This window comes from Amphibalanus amphitrite, unplaced genomic scaffold, assembly GCF_019059575.1.
Source record: "Amphibalanus amphitrite isolate SeventyFive unplaced genomic scaffold, NRLGWU_Aamphi_draft 000141F_arrow, whole genome shotgun sequence".
In the NCBI taxonomy this organism is placed as follows: Eukaryota; Metazoa; Arthropoda; class Thecostraca; order Balanomorpha; family Balanidae; genus Amphibalanus; species Amphibalanus amphitrite.
The window spans coordinates 436965-452995 of NW_024881636.1; the positions used below are offsets into that span (position 1 = coordinate 436965).

Genomic DNA, 16031 nt, shown 5'->3' on the forward strand with positions numbered 1-16031 from the left:
TTAGGCTCAGTATAAATTTTCGGGAAATTCTAGTTCAATCCACTGGTGACTGAAAGTGGCAAGTGCAGAGTGCAGGCTGCTTTATTAATTAATAAAAAAACGGACAACCACACATACACATACATACAGGGCCTAGTAAAGAACCGAGACAACTACCACATGGACTCTCTCCCGAGTGGAGGTACTTCAAAGGTGCATGACCACGAGGGAGTATTGTTGCATATCGTTAAAAATCCACACGCAATCCATACGGATTGGAAAACCGATTTACTTCACAGAAAACGTGACGAGAGACCGCAGAACCATCAGTAGGAACTGCTCGCTGAATGGTCGCTTTCATAAACATTTTTTTTTTGTTTTTAGAGCGAAATCCTCGAAAAGAAACTTTATTTTACTGAATATATAAGTAGTTAACGATGCTTGCAAAGAGTGTTCTGCTGCTCCTATTGCTCTTGCTAGCTCCATCATGTGCACACGTGGGTACTCCAGTGCTTCTCTGGAAATCAAGTAGTGGACGCGGTGACCTGACCCTTCCTGACCTTCAGAGAGCCTCGCCGACAGAAGAAGTGTCCCAGTTCTACCAGTTCCTCAATGCGATGGAATCTGAGCTTTTGGTCATCTTCCTCATGAACGAGCTCAATGTCGAAGACTTCAGTGGGTATCCAGACGCGCTCTCGCAACTTCAAAGCGAGTTCGAGTCCAGTGAGCACGTCTTTGCACCAAGCATGCCTTCAGTGGAGATGGAGAGGCTCACTTCCTTCCAAATCATCAACGTCAGCGCCAGCGGTCCGTCAGCCATCCGTCTGGGGGATAGCATCACCAAGACCCTGCTTCTTGTCAACCTCAAGGACCGGTCAGCTGCAGACAGACGCGAGGCCCTGCTTCAAGTGGACGACGCCATTGAACATGTGCTTGAACAAGTGCGACGTCTCACAGATAACTACGTGGCTATGCTTACTGGACGTTACACAAGCATTGGTGAAGATATTGAATCACGTTCCAGTCGAAGCCTGAAGGCTTCTACCCCCGACAAAGCCCCCGACAAGCCGACGACCCCACATCATCTCTTCCTCAACCTCGGCTGCATCCTGCTGTACACATCAGACTCGCCGGTCATCCACTTCATGTCCATGAAGGCGGCCACCTCTCAGCACCCTCTGCTGCTGCCGCTCGGTTCTCCGAGCTCCAACGCCAGCAGCTGCAACGGCAGCGACGTCAACAGCGCCATCATCGTCTGGCAGCACGCCAACAGCTCGTCTGTCGACCTCGCTGGCGTCACGCTGAACCTCACCTTCCGGGCGAACATGACCCGGCCCGGCGGCACCGATGTCTCCTTCTGGACGCTGAGCGAGGTCACCCTCTCCTACGCCGGCAACGTGGACGACAAGGCCATCAGCAAGGCGGTGGTGACGCTGGACTTTGACGACGTGTACGCGCCGCGTCACTTCTCGTACCACTGCACCAGCCGCATGTGGGCGGCTGAGCCGTCAGCCAACGCCACCGACAACGACGCGCCAGTGTTGACTGCCATCCAGCTGCCGGGATTTCAGGTAAGAGTAGGACCTAGCCTCATTAAGACGTAAATGGTCAGATTTATCGTTAACCCCACGATGCTTAGTGCTTACCAATAAAGTTAAATCCAGTGCTTACTTATCAAGTAATACCTTCTAACGCATAGATATACTTCTTATTTACTTAGTTAAGTTAAAGTAAATAATTAAAGTTTATTAAATAATTTAAATACTGATTAAGTTAAATTAAACTTAGAAACTCGCTTAGTTACCTACATCCACAAGCCATACCTTGACCTCACTGTCGGCTGTCTAGGTCACCATGGAAATCTTCAACACTAACAATGTTCATTGCCCAATGCCCATTAACCGTCCGTTGTTAGCATTTGGCTGATTGCTGCTTGGGTGCCGAGATATTAGCACACGGCGCTCAAAACTGTTGGCGTATCCTGTGGTTCGGCGGCCTGATGACCGACGTCTTCTTAGCAGTGGGTGGTGACCGCTCGCGGTTGACCAGCGAGTTTCTAATGACAGAGGCAGGCATATATACCGCTGGATAACTAGGGGTTGATTTGTGTCCCCACCCATTAGCGATATAGTGTGCATAACTCACCTCTGACACCGCTACTGCTGACTTACCAGGTAACCGCTATGATATGGGTGAGCAACGGATAAAGCAGCATTGCCCTCCACCTCGGCAAACGGCACCCTCCGTCCCCTGGCGTGACATGACACGGACAAACGGCCGTCGCCATTTCGTGACCGTCACGTCAGCGTGACCTTCCCGTGCCGGTTAAATAACAGCATCTGTCCGCAATAGCATTTACTGCCCAGCTAAAATAATAAATATTCCTCATGTTATTTTCGGCTGAAGTCGTTATGGTTGAAATTGAACATCCGCATCAATTTCTTCTTTAATCAGAATTACGAAAATATGTAACTGAATCCCTAGCCCAAACGGCCGTCAGCGGGACAGAAAATACCCCAAATCATCGTCTTTCTCATCTCCGACTACTGCACTGTCGTGGTCCACATCCCAAGACATCTCTTTCCACGGCCTAAAATCACCGCGGTATGCTCTGGCATACCTACTTATCAGGCGGCCAATTTTCCGGGCGATTTCCGACCCATCGTCCCACTGCTGAGGAGAGTCGTCCAAGAATAGAGCGACGGCCTGCGGCACCTACGGGGGCCGCCGCCACTGAGAGGCAGAGGGTACGGGTCCGTCTACAGCACCTCGGGCCAGCCGGACTGAGAGCGGTTCCGGAACTCGGACCCAAGCCTTGGCTCGATATTTCATGGGGCCATGTAACGCATTCGTGCTTACCTGCTGATTCGTATAAGTTTTTTAAAGTTAAACTCATGGTGCCATTTTTAACGTATTATTCGAGTTCCTTGTTTCCCTTGCTTAATCGCATTCCTCCTTTATATTTTCCACGCCACATTAGTGAATGCACTTTGATATTCCGACTATCCCACATACATATTTGACGGTACCTAACATGTCATCAGAAAGGAATATGGGAAATACACATACAATCCACGTTCCACATTATTGCAATTACATACGTTAGTATATTGCACATGAACCAGACGTAAAAATGCGGAAGACGTAAGGCATCCCTTTACCATGCCTCTGTAGTATGCTCCTTCCTGAGAACTACTGTCACATAAATCATGATAACGTGATCTGAGCCTACCAGCATATTTCCTCCCTGCCATCAGATGGAGTCTGGCTAGTGCAACATTGATTGATGATGACTAAAACTGACGCGTTTGGCCACTTGATGCGCTTGTACTTTTTATTTACTGCTGTTCACGTAACCCCATGTTAAAAATATGCATTCCCTAATGTTTATGGCAAAAAGAGTTATTCCACACCAGTAAAGTTTATATAATTGGTAGCTTTCGAATGCTACTGCCTTCTTCGTCAGCCATAGGTTAGTTTCTAACACAACAAGACAATACACATTTGAAAAAATACAATCTCATTTTACACAATTCAAAAGCTACCAATTATATAAACTTTACTGTTGTGGAATAACTCTTTTTGCCATAAACAATATGTCCCAGTACAATAGTTCCATTTTTAAAGTTATTCCCTAATGTTTTCTTTCTGTATTTATATATTGTGCACAATGCACATCTATTATCTTCTTTTCTCAGGTACAGTAATGGCTGTTGTTCCGTCTGTTCAATGATCCCCATTGTTTCAATCATTCCCCACTCCACAGGTCCAGGCGTTCCTGGCGAAGGGCGCGAAGGCTCGCTTCGGCCGCGCCTGGGACTGCACCACCTTCTTCACCATTCCGATCCTATCCGGGCTGTTCGTCACGCTGCTGATGCTGCTTATCCTGATCATCTCCGTGAAGATGCTGATGAACGTGCCGACCATGGATCGATTCGACGACCCCCACGGCCCGCTGCTGATGGCCCACCTGCCGTTAGCGAGTGAGTGAGCTTGTCGGCAATCGAGGTCTGTCCGCCAGAAAGTGAATGGCCTATCAACGAGTGAGCTCTGCTCTCCAGCGAGTGAGGTCTCCCAGTCAGCGAGCGATGTCTGACCGCCAGGAAGTGAGGTCTGCGGGTGAGACTTCCCTGGCAGTGTGTGAGGTCTATCCACCAGGGAGTGACCTCTGGTCGCCAGCCCGTTATGTTCGCCCTCCGACAAGTACGTTTGACAAACCCGTATGTCACAGATAGGGGCTTCATAGAGAAGAGAAATGCGTTGTAAAGGCGCTCTTCTTCAGCACGTTGATCGTACATTGTTCTTTCGTGCATTGGATTAAGTTCAGTGTGCCTGATACGTTTTCAGTGGGTATAGTTCGTGCAGTGAGTACAGTTCAGGATTGATGATGTATGTAGTTCCCTGTATTGTGTGTAGCTCACAGCACAGTTCCGTGCTCTGTGCTCGGTTCCTTTTGCTCAATGCCTCCAGTGTCGTTCGCTGTTGTGTGGGGGCGTGTCTGCGCTGCATTGTAAGCCGCGGTGCCTTGTTCCGAGCCACAGCGTTTGTATGATTTATGCCGTCTGGTTGCCTGCGGGCACTCAGTTTGTCACACTTATGCCGTGTGAAGAAATAATACTAATAAAACATGATGAACGTTCACGTACCACTGGATTATGAGGTCATGATTTCATGCTGTCCCATTTTCACGGCAGTCGATGGTGACTTGAGCTTTCATTGCTTTGGTTGCAAGGTGAATTCATTTGACATCTAATGTGCATACACATATACAGTGACTCACTCCACTTCCTCATATCACCTCCAAGTCTGTCTGTAGAGCCCTTAATGAACCCATGCGCAATAGACAGACGCTGTGCTATTGGGCCTTCTCCTGGATATGATTCTGTCTTTCTCTGTCCCTAGTTTGCGCACCTCTCGGACAAGTTCTGTCCAGAGAGCGAAGTTCTCAGCACTCGGCGCTATTCCGCGCGGTTCGGAAGGAAGGAATGCGGTTGGAAAGAACGACTTTTCCGGGGAGGAATGACAATATCACGATATCATGCTGAGATGAATGTAGCCTATATGCGCATCCTGATGGCAGCATTGCCGGCAAATACCTACCTTTCTTAGACATATACCTATTCCCATCGCCGGAAAGGTTGGCGTTGCCTTCGCCGACCTCTGAAACTGCTGTTTGGTAAATGCACTGCCAGAGATGATTTGTTATCAGTGCGGAATTTACTCGAAACACAATGGCGCGCTGAAGCAAACAGATTTCCTTTCACGCCCGGACTCGCTCAATAATTTGACGCGACAACTCAATACGGCAGCGACGGGCCGCCTAATTGCGTTGCGCCACTTGGACTAAGTTTCCTTTCCGCAGTACGGGAACAACGACAGGCCAGCCTGATGAGATTGGCCCCGGCCCCGCTCGCTCCGAATACGTGAGGCAGAAAACCAGAGCCAGTATACGAGGAGAACTACTGGCTGCTTGGAAGTTTAACGAAAACCGGTGAACTTTGATCATTCCATAAGGTAATGTATTAAAATGAGCGAACTTCCGATGCAAAATACCGCTCATTTTGCAAGTCATTACAGTTACCACCCACCTTATTGTAGATGACGATCCGATGTACAGGGTGTCTCAAAAGTTCGTTGACACATTTCCAATGCCCATAAAGCATATAAGAACCGGCCAAAAATCTAAGGTTTTGGTGTCTGTGTGCACACTAGACAAATATGCATGCTTTGACAACTGATTCGCAAGGTTGGAAATCAAACCCTTTGCTGTATTTCCAAAAATATTTGCCCATACCGATTTTCGTCTCTCCGTCAGCTGCCGGAGGCTGATAAAAGGTTACCAGCTTCCAAGCTCTTGTAGGGGAATCCCCTGCAGTTTCTGCGTCGGATTTAGGTTTGACGGACGAGCTTCCCGGCAACATCCGCTTTTCCCTGAAAGCCGACAGCTTGCATCGACACCATCCATGAGTATTTTGTAGGTCTTCTCTGGCGCTAACTCCTTCATGAATGACTGGCGCCGACCTCCCTGCACCATTTTCCTTTTCAAAACAACCCCATTTCTGAACAAATGGGAAGTGCCAAAATTTTTTGCAGCATATCGTAGCAGAATGTCTCGGCCACCTGTTTCTTAGACACATTGTGCAAATTTTGCAAATCCCAAACGCTCGTCATTCCCCATGCCAAGACGGAGTAGGTCGATGGGTTGCGGAGTGTTTTCCTCAGGAGAGGTTCTGCTTTGTATACGGCCAAAACCTGTCAATCGTGCGGTTTTGTCGGGATTTTGGTCTAAAAGAAAGCTATTCACTCCAGATCTGCCTCTTGAAACTTCGTAAGATAAAACTTTACATTAATTGACACTTTTGGAGGGTAAGTTGTCCTTGGCATTGACGATTTTCGTGTTATTTTCCCCAAAAATTTAGTGTTATAGATATCATAAACAATTTCAAATGATACTTTGTCTTTATTTTACGATGACCTGCAATTTTTTAAACTGGATAACCTCTGTCTGTGAGCTTCTTGTCAGTTTTCAATAGTTATGACTTTATTTTCAGCTGCTTTCCGGAGCAAGAGTCTGCGGCCGTATGAGGGTCGTTCAAAACGCATGGTTTTGTCCCTCAAAAATTTTAACCACCGTTTTTATTATATGATCATCATGTTGTACTCATCATCGCCGACACTTTGCCACGTGTCATTTCCGACTTAACCATTCCCATTACTCCTGAAACAGAGTTTCTCAGCCGACCCGATTTTGAGACCTCCATTTTAATGCCTGACCCATGGTCAGAGATGAACCCTTTTTGTGAGCTCATGAAGGGTCGAATGCGCTTGAAAACAATGAGACTCCTTGAGGAAGGTTGTTACCAATGCCCATGCAAAATTCCGACTGTTAATTTCTTGTTGATTCAGAATTATTGACAAAAAAGCATGGCTGGTACAGCCCACCGCTAAAGTAATGTGTGGTTTTACCAATCTCAACGGATGGCTTTGACCGGCAATTTTTTAATGCGGAGTGATCGAAAAGAAGACGTCAATAGATAAAGTTGCAGCTGCAAGGGTAACTATACAGGTTAGCTACATTCAAAGTTTCATTGTGGTCTGGCTAATTATTCCTAAGCTTCAGAAGCAGAACATACCCAGGACTGAAACCGCACATTACTTATGCCGTGGACTGTACAGCCCTCTGCAGACCTGCGTGGTAGATATTCGTTTTTCGACAAAGCCGATAATACAAAGGCTATGCTATCAGTCGGTCGGATCTCACTGCAAATCGATGCGCCATGCTCCACTCCTTCGATTAGGTCTATCGCTAAACAAACTATACGCCTTGTGTGGCAACAAAATACAAAAGTTTGTTTTGGGAACAAATATAAGCTTTTGGGTTTTGTTGCCGAACTAGATGGAAAATGAATACGATGATAATGCCAACCTAAGGTGCAGAGTCGCGCGCGTCTTGCTGTTACGATTTCTGTATGACCGTTAGCATAGTATTCGCGTTATTCTCGTTTTTGTCGAAAAAAGAATACCTACCACGCAGTTTGCAGAGTGCTGTACCTGTCAACGAACTTTTGAGACACCCTGTAGAGTTAAAGATGTTAAGTGTTCATTAACCCGCGCGGGGCTGGGGGGGGGGGTAAATTTTACCCCCCCCCCTCGCGAATATTTGCAATATCTCAAAAACGGCAGCGCGCAGCGCCGCCAAACTTTCAGTACCTTTTCTTACATCAATTTGACACGTTCCCTGAAAATTTGAGCGAAATCCGTCGGAAATTTTTTGAGAAATTGACGTTTTAGTGACGTCATGTTCGCCATTTTCGCCTCAAAAACGGCAAAAGTTCAAACGCCGCTAACATCTTCATTTTTAACCCGCGACCTGGTGGGGGGGGGCTATTTTTTGCCCCCCCTCCAGACTTTTCGATATATCTCCAGAACCACTGCGCCGATCGTCACCAAACTTTCAGTACCCTCCCGGACATCAATTTTACACATTGTGACCAAAAATTTTTCCAAAGGCTATGATAGGTTGGCCGGAAATGACGTCAGAGTGACGTCATGCTCTGCCGTTTTCGACCCAAAAAAGAGTTTCGCGGGAAGAGCTGTCAGGCCTATAGCTTTGCAAATACAGAAAAATGATACAGACATAAAAGCTGTAGAATGAACAGGGCTACAAAACTGCTATCTCGGATTTTTGAAATTTTTGGATTTTGACCCCCAAAAATCAAAAAATAGATTTTTTGAATATAATAGCCAAAAAAATCCAAAAAGTTTTTTGAATTTCGAAAAAACCGGAATATATGTGATAGTCCCTACCGCCTTCTATCTACATACCAAATTTGAGATCAATACCTCTTTTTTTGGCCAAGTTATAGCGAAAAAACTGTTCAAAATTGATGACGTCAAATTTTCAAACTCAATTTTCAGCAATTCTAGACCTCGTAGCGCAAAACAAAGACCACCATTAGACTCCCCGTGACGAGCTGCATCGAATCAATACCCATTTTATGCAAAAATATCAACTTTGAAATTTGACCTTTTTTGACCTGACCTTGACCTGACCTCCACCAGAAAGTGACCTAAACCGTACCTGATGGTCTTATAACCAACACCATTGAGTTGGAAATGAAAAACTGGCCATAAAACATGCATCGCATAACCTTAGTAAAGTTGGGTTCATGTGGTGACCCTTGGTGACCTTTGGTGACCTGACCTGTGACCTGACCTGGTATGACCAGTGACCTCTAACAGCAACATATCTACTAGGCAACTGACGCCCTATCGCTGATTCCCGACAAAATGCGTTTTCCTCGGTGTTATAGCGCATTCCCTAGAAGACCCGTGAACGGTGAAACATTTCATCTTTGACCTGACCTGTGACGTCATCGGTGACCCCGATGTCAATAAAATTTGGTTTCCGTCGACAAATTTGACAGGCCTTTCGAACGCCGTTTGAATTTTGCGGATCCGTCCAGTAGTTTCGGAGATACGAGGGGGGGGGGGCAAAAAATAGCCCCCCCCCCACCAGGTCGCGTTATAAACAGACCCCACCAGGGCGCGGGTTAAAGGAATCAAGACGTAACAAAAAAGGATATACGTAATTCTACTTTGTCTATCAAATGGTTATCTCGGTTTTTTGAAAATTTTGGATTTTGGCCCACATTTTTTCAAAAAACTGACTTTTTTGGGAAAATAACTATAAAATCCAAAATTTTGAGTGTATCGAAAAAACCGGAATATATGTCAGAGAAGTGGTCTATGTGCACCTACATACCAATTTTTAGAAGAATCGGTTCAAAAATGTGGAAGTTATTCAAAATGTTATGACGTCACGACACACAATTTTTTTTGAAAAATGACTTTTTTGGAAGTTCTAGACCTTGTACGGAAACAAAAATAGTACCATTCGATTCGCCGTGTAAAACTGCATCAGATAGACACCTTTTTAGGCCTCAAAAACCAACTTCAAAATTTGACCTCACTTGACCTGACCTTGACCTGACCTCGACCTGAAATTCATCCAGAGGTGGTCCATATCACTTATTGAGTGTGCCTATTGAATTCTATGAGTAAAATGACCCATAAAACATGTGTCGCACATGCCCTTTTCTATATTTTGTTTTTGGTGACCTGACCTGACCTGACCTGACCTTGACCTTGACCTCTGAATGATATTGTATGCAACGAATATTGTCTTGGTAGCCTAAGAACACGTTTTGGGCGATCAGTCTCAGTCCATGACTCCATTCTTCGGCAACTACGGTGCAAGGCCGATACTGTAGGAACTTGCAATTTGTACCCTTGACCTGACCTTGACCTTGACCTCAAACTTAAAATTAAGTACATGTTTTTAGTTGTTCGTGATGAGATCTTTCGATTGGCGTTTGAATTTTCCAAATCGGACCATTAGTTCGGGAGATAACAGGGGGGGGGGGGTAAAATTTACCCCCCCCCAGCCCCGCGCGTTCGGCTGGAGACCCCAGCCCCGCGCGGGTTAAGCATGCCCGCCAGCCAGCTCAATGACGTTATCTCGTTTATATCGTGATCACATCAATGACGCAAACAGTTCCATTACGTCAAGGCCTACAAGAAGTGCAAATAGCGGCGCAAGGGCAGGTTCTCCACCTCTGCCAGTGTCCGTATCAGGTACGCTCAGGTTAAAGGGACTATCCCACCTTTAACATGGGGTTTGAGTTGAGATAGCCAAGTTTGCGGCGAGGTTCAGAAACCACTATCTATCTAGGTTGCAGCCCCCGCGGCCTCTTGGTGTTGAAGAAATTCGTTCCCTTCATTTGAAAATGGGCCTTGTACAGTCCACAGCAGAAGTAATGTGGGGTTTCAGTCCTGGGTATGTTCTGCTTATGAAGCTTAGGAACGATTAACCAGACTACAATGAAACTTTGAATGTAGCTTATAGGGGAAGCCGGGGGAAGCCCGGCATAGTAAGCTCTTTTTCATTTTTATTACATACCATACGTGCTGTATAAAATGTTGATATCCTGCTAGCTAGCTAAGTTCATTGGCCGTGTTTTCCCAAAAATTCGGTTTCGTGGAATAAGTATAAGGTTGAGAAAATCGAGTTTTAAAAAAGTGTTGATTTTTCTGGGGTAAGCCCGGCATAGGGGTAACGCCGGCCACCTCCCCAGCGCTTTACAACGAGTTGATGAAACCATTGTGTTTTCCAACTATTAAAGGGAGATTATGACCTTTTTCCACAAAATCTGAGTTAGGACCATTTTCTGACAAAACACAACAAGTTATAATGTAAATTAAAACCATTTTGCTCAATTCGGTACCTTGCCGCAAATATCTCAACTTGAAGTCACGTTAGCGGGGAGCGCTGAAAATGACCGTTGAATAAGTACTTACATCACTTTTTGGTACTTGCATGTAATTTTGTAAAATGAGCGTATTCATTACATTTGATCTTCATCACATCTAGTTAGTTAATGGTCGTCTATAGTGCCTTCAAAAGATATTCATGGTTTGGGGGTGGTTTATGTCTAAATTTACGCAACTATTTTTCCTGTTCATCATCTGTCGCCATATGCTGCTATTTTAGTAGCAACGACTCAATTTTGAATCGGTCCCGCCGACTGCACAATAAAAGAAGATAGATACAACACTTTTGCGGCATCACTGAAAAACTTATGCAGTACTGTTATCAAAATTCTCATAACACCGTTCGACAAACCTGAAGTCTTTTTGAAATAAATATGCTTGTATTTTTCGCTTCAGGCTCTGAGGCCAAAATAATGAATTTCGTAGTCGCAATCGCAAGATTTGGCTGCGTTTCTGGCGCATGCCGGTCATTTGTGGCGCAAAATAATACTTGGAAACAAAGAAGAGTAGGCACTATGTACCCCCGAATTAGAATCTAATTAATTCTAAACCGAATTAACTCTAATTCAAATTAGAATCCTTACAACAAAGCAACAAGGCGATAACATAAACAAAAACCCAAGCGTCGCTGTTTGAAACAAAAGCGCCATATATTGCGACTTTTTTATAGAGAAGGACAACGCATTTCGGTGGGTGTTACAATACTGCAAGTACTGCTTCTTTTTTGCAAAAATAAAAACCTTTTTCACATACGAAAATGTGCTAGGAAATTTTCATATTTTATAGAAACTACAGTAGAAATAGTATAGATGTCGAGTAATTTTTATTTAAGAAACAAGAAAGCTCATTATCTCCCTTTAACGGAAAGTGAAATATTAAGGTACTGATTAGCTCTGGACATCTTAGAGTTTATGTCACTACTGGTATTTTAGCTAGCGTCTACTACATATACAGTACAGGTCGATGAAAATCTTGATGGAAAATTGACAAAAAATGTGTGTTTTAAAAATTCCTTAAAATTAATTTTTCTTTTTACCTTAATGCATCATATTGCATATAATTCGACTCGGTTGATGAAGAAGAACACAACGACACCATTTTTGAAGCTCTAGCTTCATTGTCTGTCGCGTTATCTGCAAAAACGTAGTTTGACCCTAGTTGACCTTAAGTGACATGACTGGCTTTGTCTATGATAACATGTTTATTTTCGAAATTTATCTTTGATCTAGGTGTAAACCAAACCTGCTCAGTACCTATTATCTCATGGAAAACAGTGGTTTAGTGGCATTGCTCTCGGTTGGGGGTAAGCTTGGCCACTCGCCCGGGGTTACCCCAATGTGCTAATTTTTATTTTAGAACAGCGATATTTGAAAAAATGTCATACTTAAGCCAGCCTGCCTCGTCACCCCTCACTACAAACACCTAAACGGTCCTTACATAACATTTGTATAAATATTAGTACTGCATGGTATAACATTAACAGTGCAAGATATCCTCATTTTTGCGCCATAACTTTAACAATATGCAATTTTTGTCAGCCTTAACTTTTTCGCTGGCGTTACCTTAGCTGCCACGCTGAAAGGACAAACAGTTGAGCATTTTATTGTGAATAATTTAGCCGGAAACGGGGTGGCCGGGCTTCCCCCGCGCCCGGGCTTCCCCCGGCTTCCCCTATGTATCGTCACCCTTGCAGCTGCAACTTTACCTATTGACATCTTCTTTTCGATCACTCTGCATTAAACAATCGCCAGTCAAAGCCAACCGTTGAGATTGGTAAAACCCTACATTACTTTAGCGGTGGGCTGTACAAGGCCCTATCTTCAACATGGAGCGACCGTTAGTGTGACGTCACCTCGTTTAGTCATTCTGATTTAAATGGGTTTGTTCGTTGAAAAATTGCTTAAAACTTGGTCTGAACTTTGTTGTGGTGCCTACAGAGTAAAAAGAATCAGCTTTATGACAGTAATGTGGCCTGGGGAAGGAGATAATTTTGGGCTGTGACGTCACATATTTGAAAGTTTGTGTTTGGAATATGGGAAGCCTAAGATGTTTAATGAAAAATGAATGCCAGAACCGTGTTCCTGGTCATCCAATCTATAAAGTCGGGGACAATTTAACTGGTTTAAACAACATTTTAGAAGGTGGGATAGTACCTTTAAGAACGCCTTGGTCTCTTCTCTGAAATATGAATTACCTTACAGAGATTTGTAGGTATTGGGATTAAGACATTCTTTTTTTTCTACCGAACTAATGAAGCGAACGAAACTAATTAAGCGCCAAACTCTTCGGCGGCTCCTGAGCATGTCATCATATTTCAAAATTCCAATTTATCTAGCTAGACGGGAATCGCGTATCGTGATTAGTCTACCGCTGAACTTACAGGGAAGTAAATAATAAATCATATCGCAGGCAGGTATAGCAGTGACTGGCCATACGGTGAATGGTGATGGCTGCCGGATGGCAGCTGCAAGGTCTTTACCCCAAGGCTTCGGCGCAGGAGCTGTTTTTAGCTCGGAAGCTGTGGCTTCTCCGTGCTCAGCAGGAATATCCTAGTCAGTGGTCTTGCACCTAATATGCTACCTTTGCTGTAACGTCGGGTTTTTACACGGGGAGAAGATTGTACCGAGAACGCCAGTCGTTCGGCGTTTTGACTGGAGCAGTCAGTGTATGATTGTCATATCACTTTACTGGTCAGACGAGATAAACTTTTCGGTAAGTGTCGTCAGAAACTCGCAAGACTTGTTTGACATGGGTGTTGTTTCGTTATTCGTATAGGCTTAAGAGGGCCCCAGCGATATCAATAAGTTCAAAATATTAACATTAGCCCTATGGCGCTGCATGGAAAGAATAACTTCGGTAACCGCAGGTTCTTTGAAATATAGATAAACACCATTCATTAGAATTGTGTTTTTCTATTGAAAAAAAAAACACAATTGCCCAGCATTGCCCCTTCATGCATTCTGAAATTAACCATTAGAGCCCTTCCAATAGATTTCAGAAAGTGACGCCCGTGATACCTATTTGAGCAGACAGCACTGAAATCCATCCGCACGGCACAAGCATACAGATAGGGGTGGTGCACTCACGGCCAGCTCCGCCGGCGGAAGCGGGACGGCGGCGCCTGTCGAGCACCATTTCAGTCGTCCGGATGTGATACAAAACCGTGCCGCCATTGCTATGCGGCACAGCAGAGGCTCATTTCCGCGGACACCCAACTGTCAGAGCCAATACTATCCATTACCACACCGCCAGCATGGAATATTGATCACCTCCTAGACCAGCGGGTCGGCCAGATGACCTTTGAATCATATCCATCGGCCGCCCGCGCCCCACGGTCCTCAGTGACCCAGCGGCCACTCATAGTCCCCCCTCATTCATCAAACGGACGGGCTCGAGCGAGCTACTCTGTCCGGCAGGAGGCCATCCTGGTCAGACACAACTGGTATCGACAGTGGTATGGCACTATTGGCACTCGAGGCCAATATACCGCGCGTCTGTATCGCGCTCAATTAGTGTTTACCCTCGCCAATCAACAGTCGTCGGTATACAGAACTAGCCAATAGTAAACCAATAACGGACAGCATCAGGACACGTCAGCAAACCGAGCAATCTCTGCATGCTTTGTGTGCCCTCAGACCCGGTCTAAAAGCCGCAACTCTCAGTGTTATTTACTTCATATAGCTAGCTGACTAATGGTTATGTTTCTCGCCAGCTCGTACCTAATTTATATCGCGGAGTAAACTTTCAAGAGACGTCGGGAAGTCAAAGCACCCAGCGTGACGTCCGGTGAGGGCCGATGATGTCGTGTGACATCCGGTGATGAAGTGTGACCTCAAGTGATATCCTGCGACCTAGGTGATGTCGTATGACTTCGGGTGATGGCGGGTGATGGCAGATGACGTTATAGGTGACGGTACGGTGGATGATGCTGTGTGAAGTCAGGTGCTGGCTGATATACCTATACCGCCCATGTCGAGTGAATGATGACATGTGATGTCTGACGGCGGATGATGGAGGATGACGCCAGATGTTGATGACAGTGACTGACGTGTACCGGGAACCGGCCGCCACCTTGGTCTTGAGAGCCCGTGATAAGGCAACGGGCTGTCCTTCATTCGAGATTTATGAGGGAAGCAATATTTTCAATCCGCTCTAGGAGGTGATGTATGGGAGAGTACCGAGAAAAATGAGACGTAACTTTGGGGTCATATAGGTGATTCACTGAGCTGCAGTGTTCTCATTACCAATATCTTTTGCTGTCACAAAGTTCACCTTTTTCTTGTAATGTTTCATTTTTTCTGTTAGTGCACACTAAAGCGGAGCGAAAATCAGAATAGTACATCGCTTATCGTCTAAATAAGGTAAGTGACTCTCTGAAAAATGAAATAAACAAAAGCAAGCCCTAACTTTGAGACGCGGACAGAGCAAAAAGGCATTGGCCGGAGTTCTTACCCTGGTTGCTGACGCAGCTATCAGCGCCGTCTATTGTCGTATCATAGCCGTCTCTCTTGTCTACGCTTCCTGTCTCCCCAAGTCACTTCTGTCCCAGGCCTAATTCACCACCGCGCTGCAGTCGCTCCCCGCCGCTCCACAGTCACACTCCACAGTTCCCACCGCCCACGTCACTCTCCACAGTCCGCCTCCACTAGGTGCGCGCCGCCCAACTGACACAGTACCCCACTGGAGCCCGAGGGCCCTGCAGCGGTCCAGTCTCTCTACCGCTATCACTCCTCAGACAGGAAACCGATACCCCCACTCCGGCGGCCTCCGAGACCGGAGTCGCGACCGTCTTCCGGCCCGCGCCACACGCCGTCACGGATACCCAGCGTCACTCGGCGTCACCCGAACGTCACAGGCCGTCACCGGACGTCACACGTGAGGTGGCAGCGGCGGCCCGTCTCGTCACACCGCCGCCGGCCGCGCCTCAGACGCCACTGGGCGCCTCAGACCCGCCGACCGACCCCGGTCGCCGCGGGCTATATCGATTGTTTGTGGCCCCGCACCGGGCCGCCGCGCGGCCACTCGGCCGGCCAACTGTGCGCGGGGGGGGGGGGGAGAAGGGGATGGCGTGACCCTGACCGGATCAGGTGTGGCCAGCAACAGATGAGCTCTGAGACGGGCAGGGGGTCGGGGCGGGGAATCAGCGTGAGGAAAGAGGTTTGGAGGTAATTACAGAGTAGGGAGACTGACAACCGTGACAGTTGCTGTTCAGTAGGTAC

General features: G+C 46.1%; 2 protein-coding genes across 3 annotated transcripts in view; one reads left to right on the forward strand and one right to left on the reverse strand.

Annotated features, from left to right (window-relative positions):
• The window catches only part of LOC122382508, a 102337-nt gene extending 86589 nt beyond the window's left edge, over positions 1-15748 (reverse strand). The window contains exon 1 of the mRNA XM_043367915.1: positions 15265-15748. The gene's annotated coding sequence lies outside the window, so the exon portion shown is untranslated. The remainder of the gene's footprint in view (positions 1-15264) is intronic.
• On the forward strand, positions 74-4624 carry LOC122382510 (V-type proton ATPase subunit S1-like). 2 transcript variants are annotated; one of them, XM_043367917.1, is made up of 3 exons: positions 270-308; positions 546-1550; positions 3746-4624. In XM_043367917.1, the coding sequence occupies exons 2-3, from the start codon at positions 597-599 to the stop codon at positions 3968-3970; spliced, it is 1179 nt and encodes a 392-aa protein (XP_043223852.1). In that variant the 5' UTR covers positions 270-308; positions 546-596; the 3' UTR covers positions 3971-4624. The 2 variants fall into 2 exon arrangements, with proteins under 2 accessions (XP_043223851.1, XP_043223852.1); XM_043367916.1 differs by having other exon boundaries at positions 74-1550.
• Positions 15749-16031: the final 283 nt, after the last annotated feature.

Coding starts and splice junctions, on each gene's coding strand:
- LOC122382510 (XM_043367916.1), top strand. CDS start 417: ATGCTTGCAAAGAGTGTTCTGCTGCTCCTATTGCTCTTGCTAGCTCCA. Junction 1,551..3,745: donor TCCAGCTGCCGGGATTTCAG/GTAAGAGTAGGA, acceptor CCCACTCCACAG/GTCCAGGCGTTCCTGGCGAA.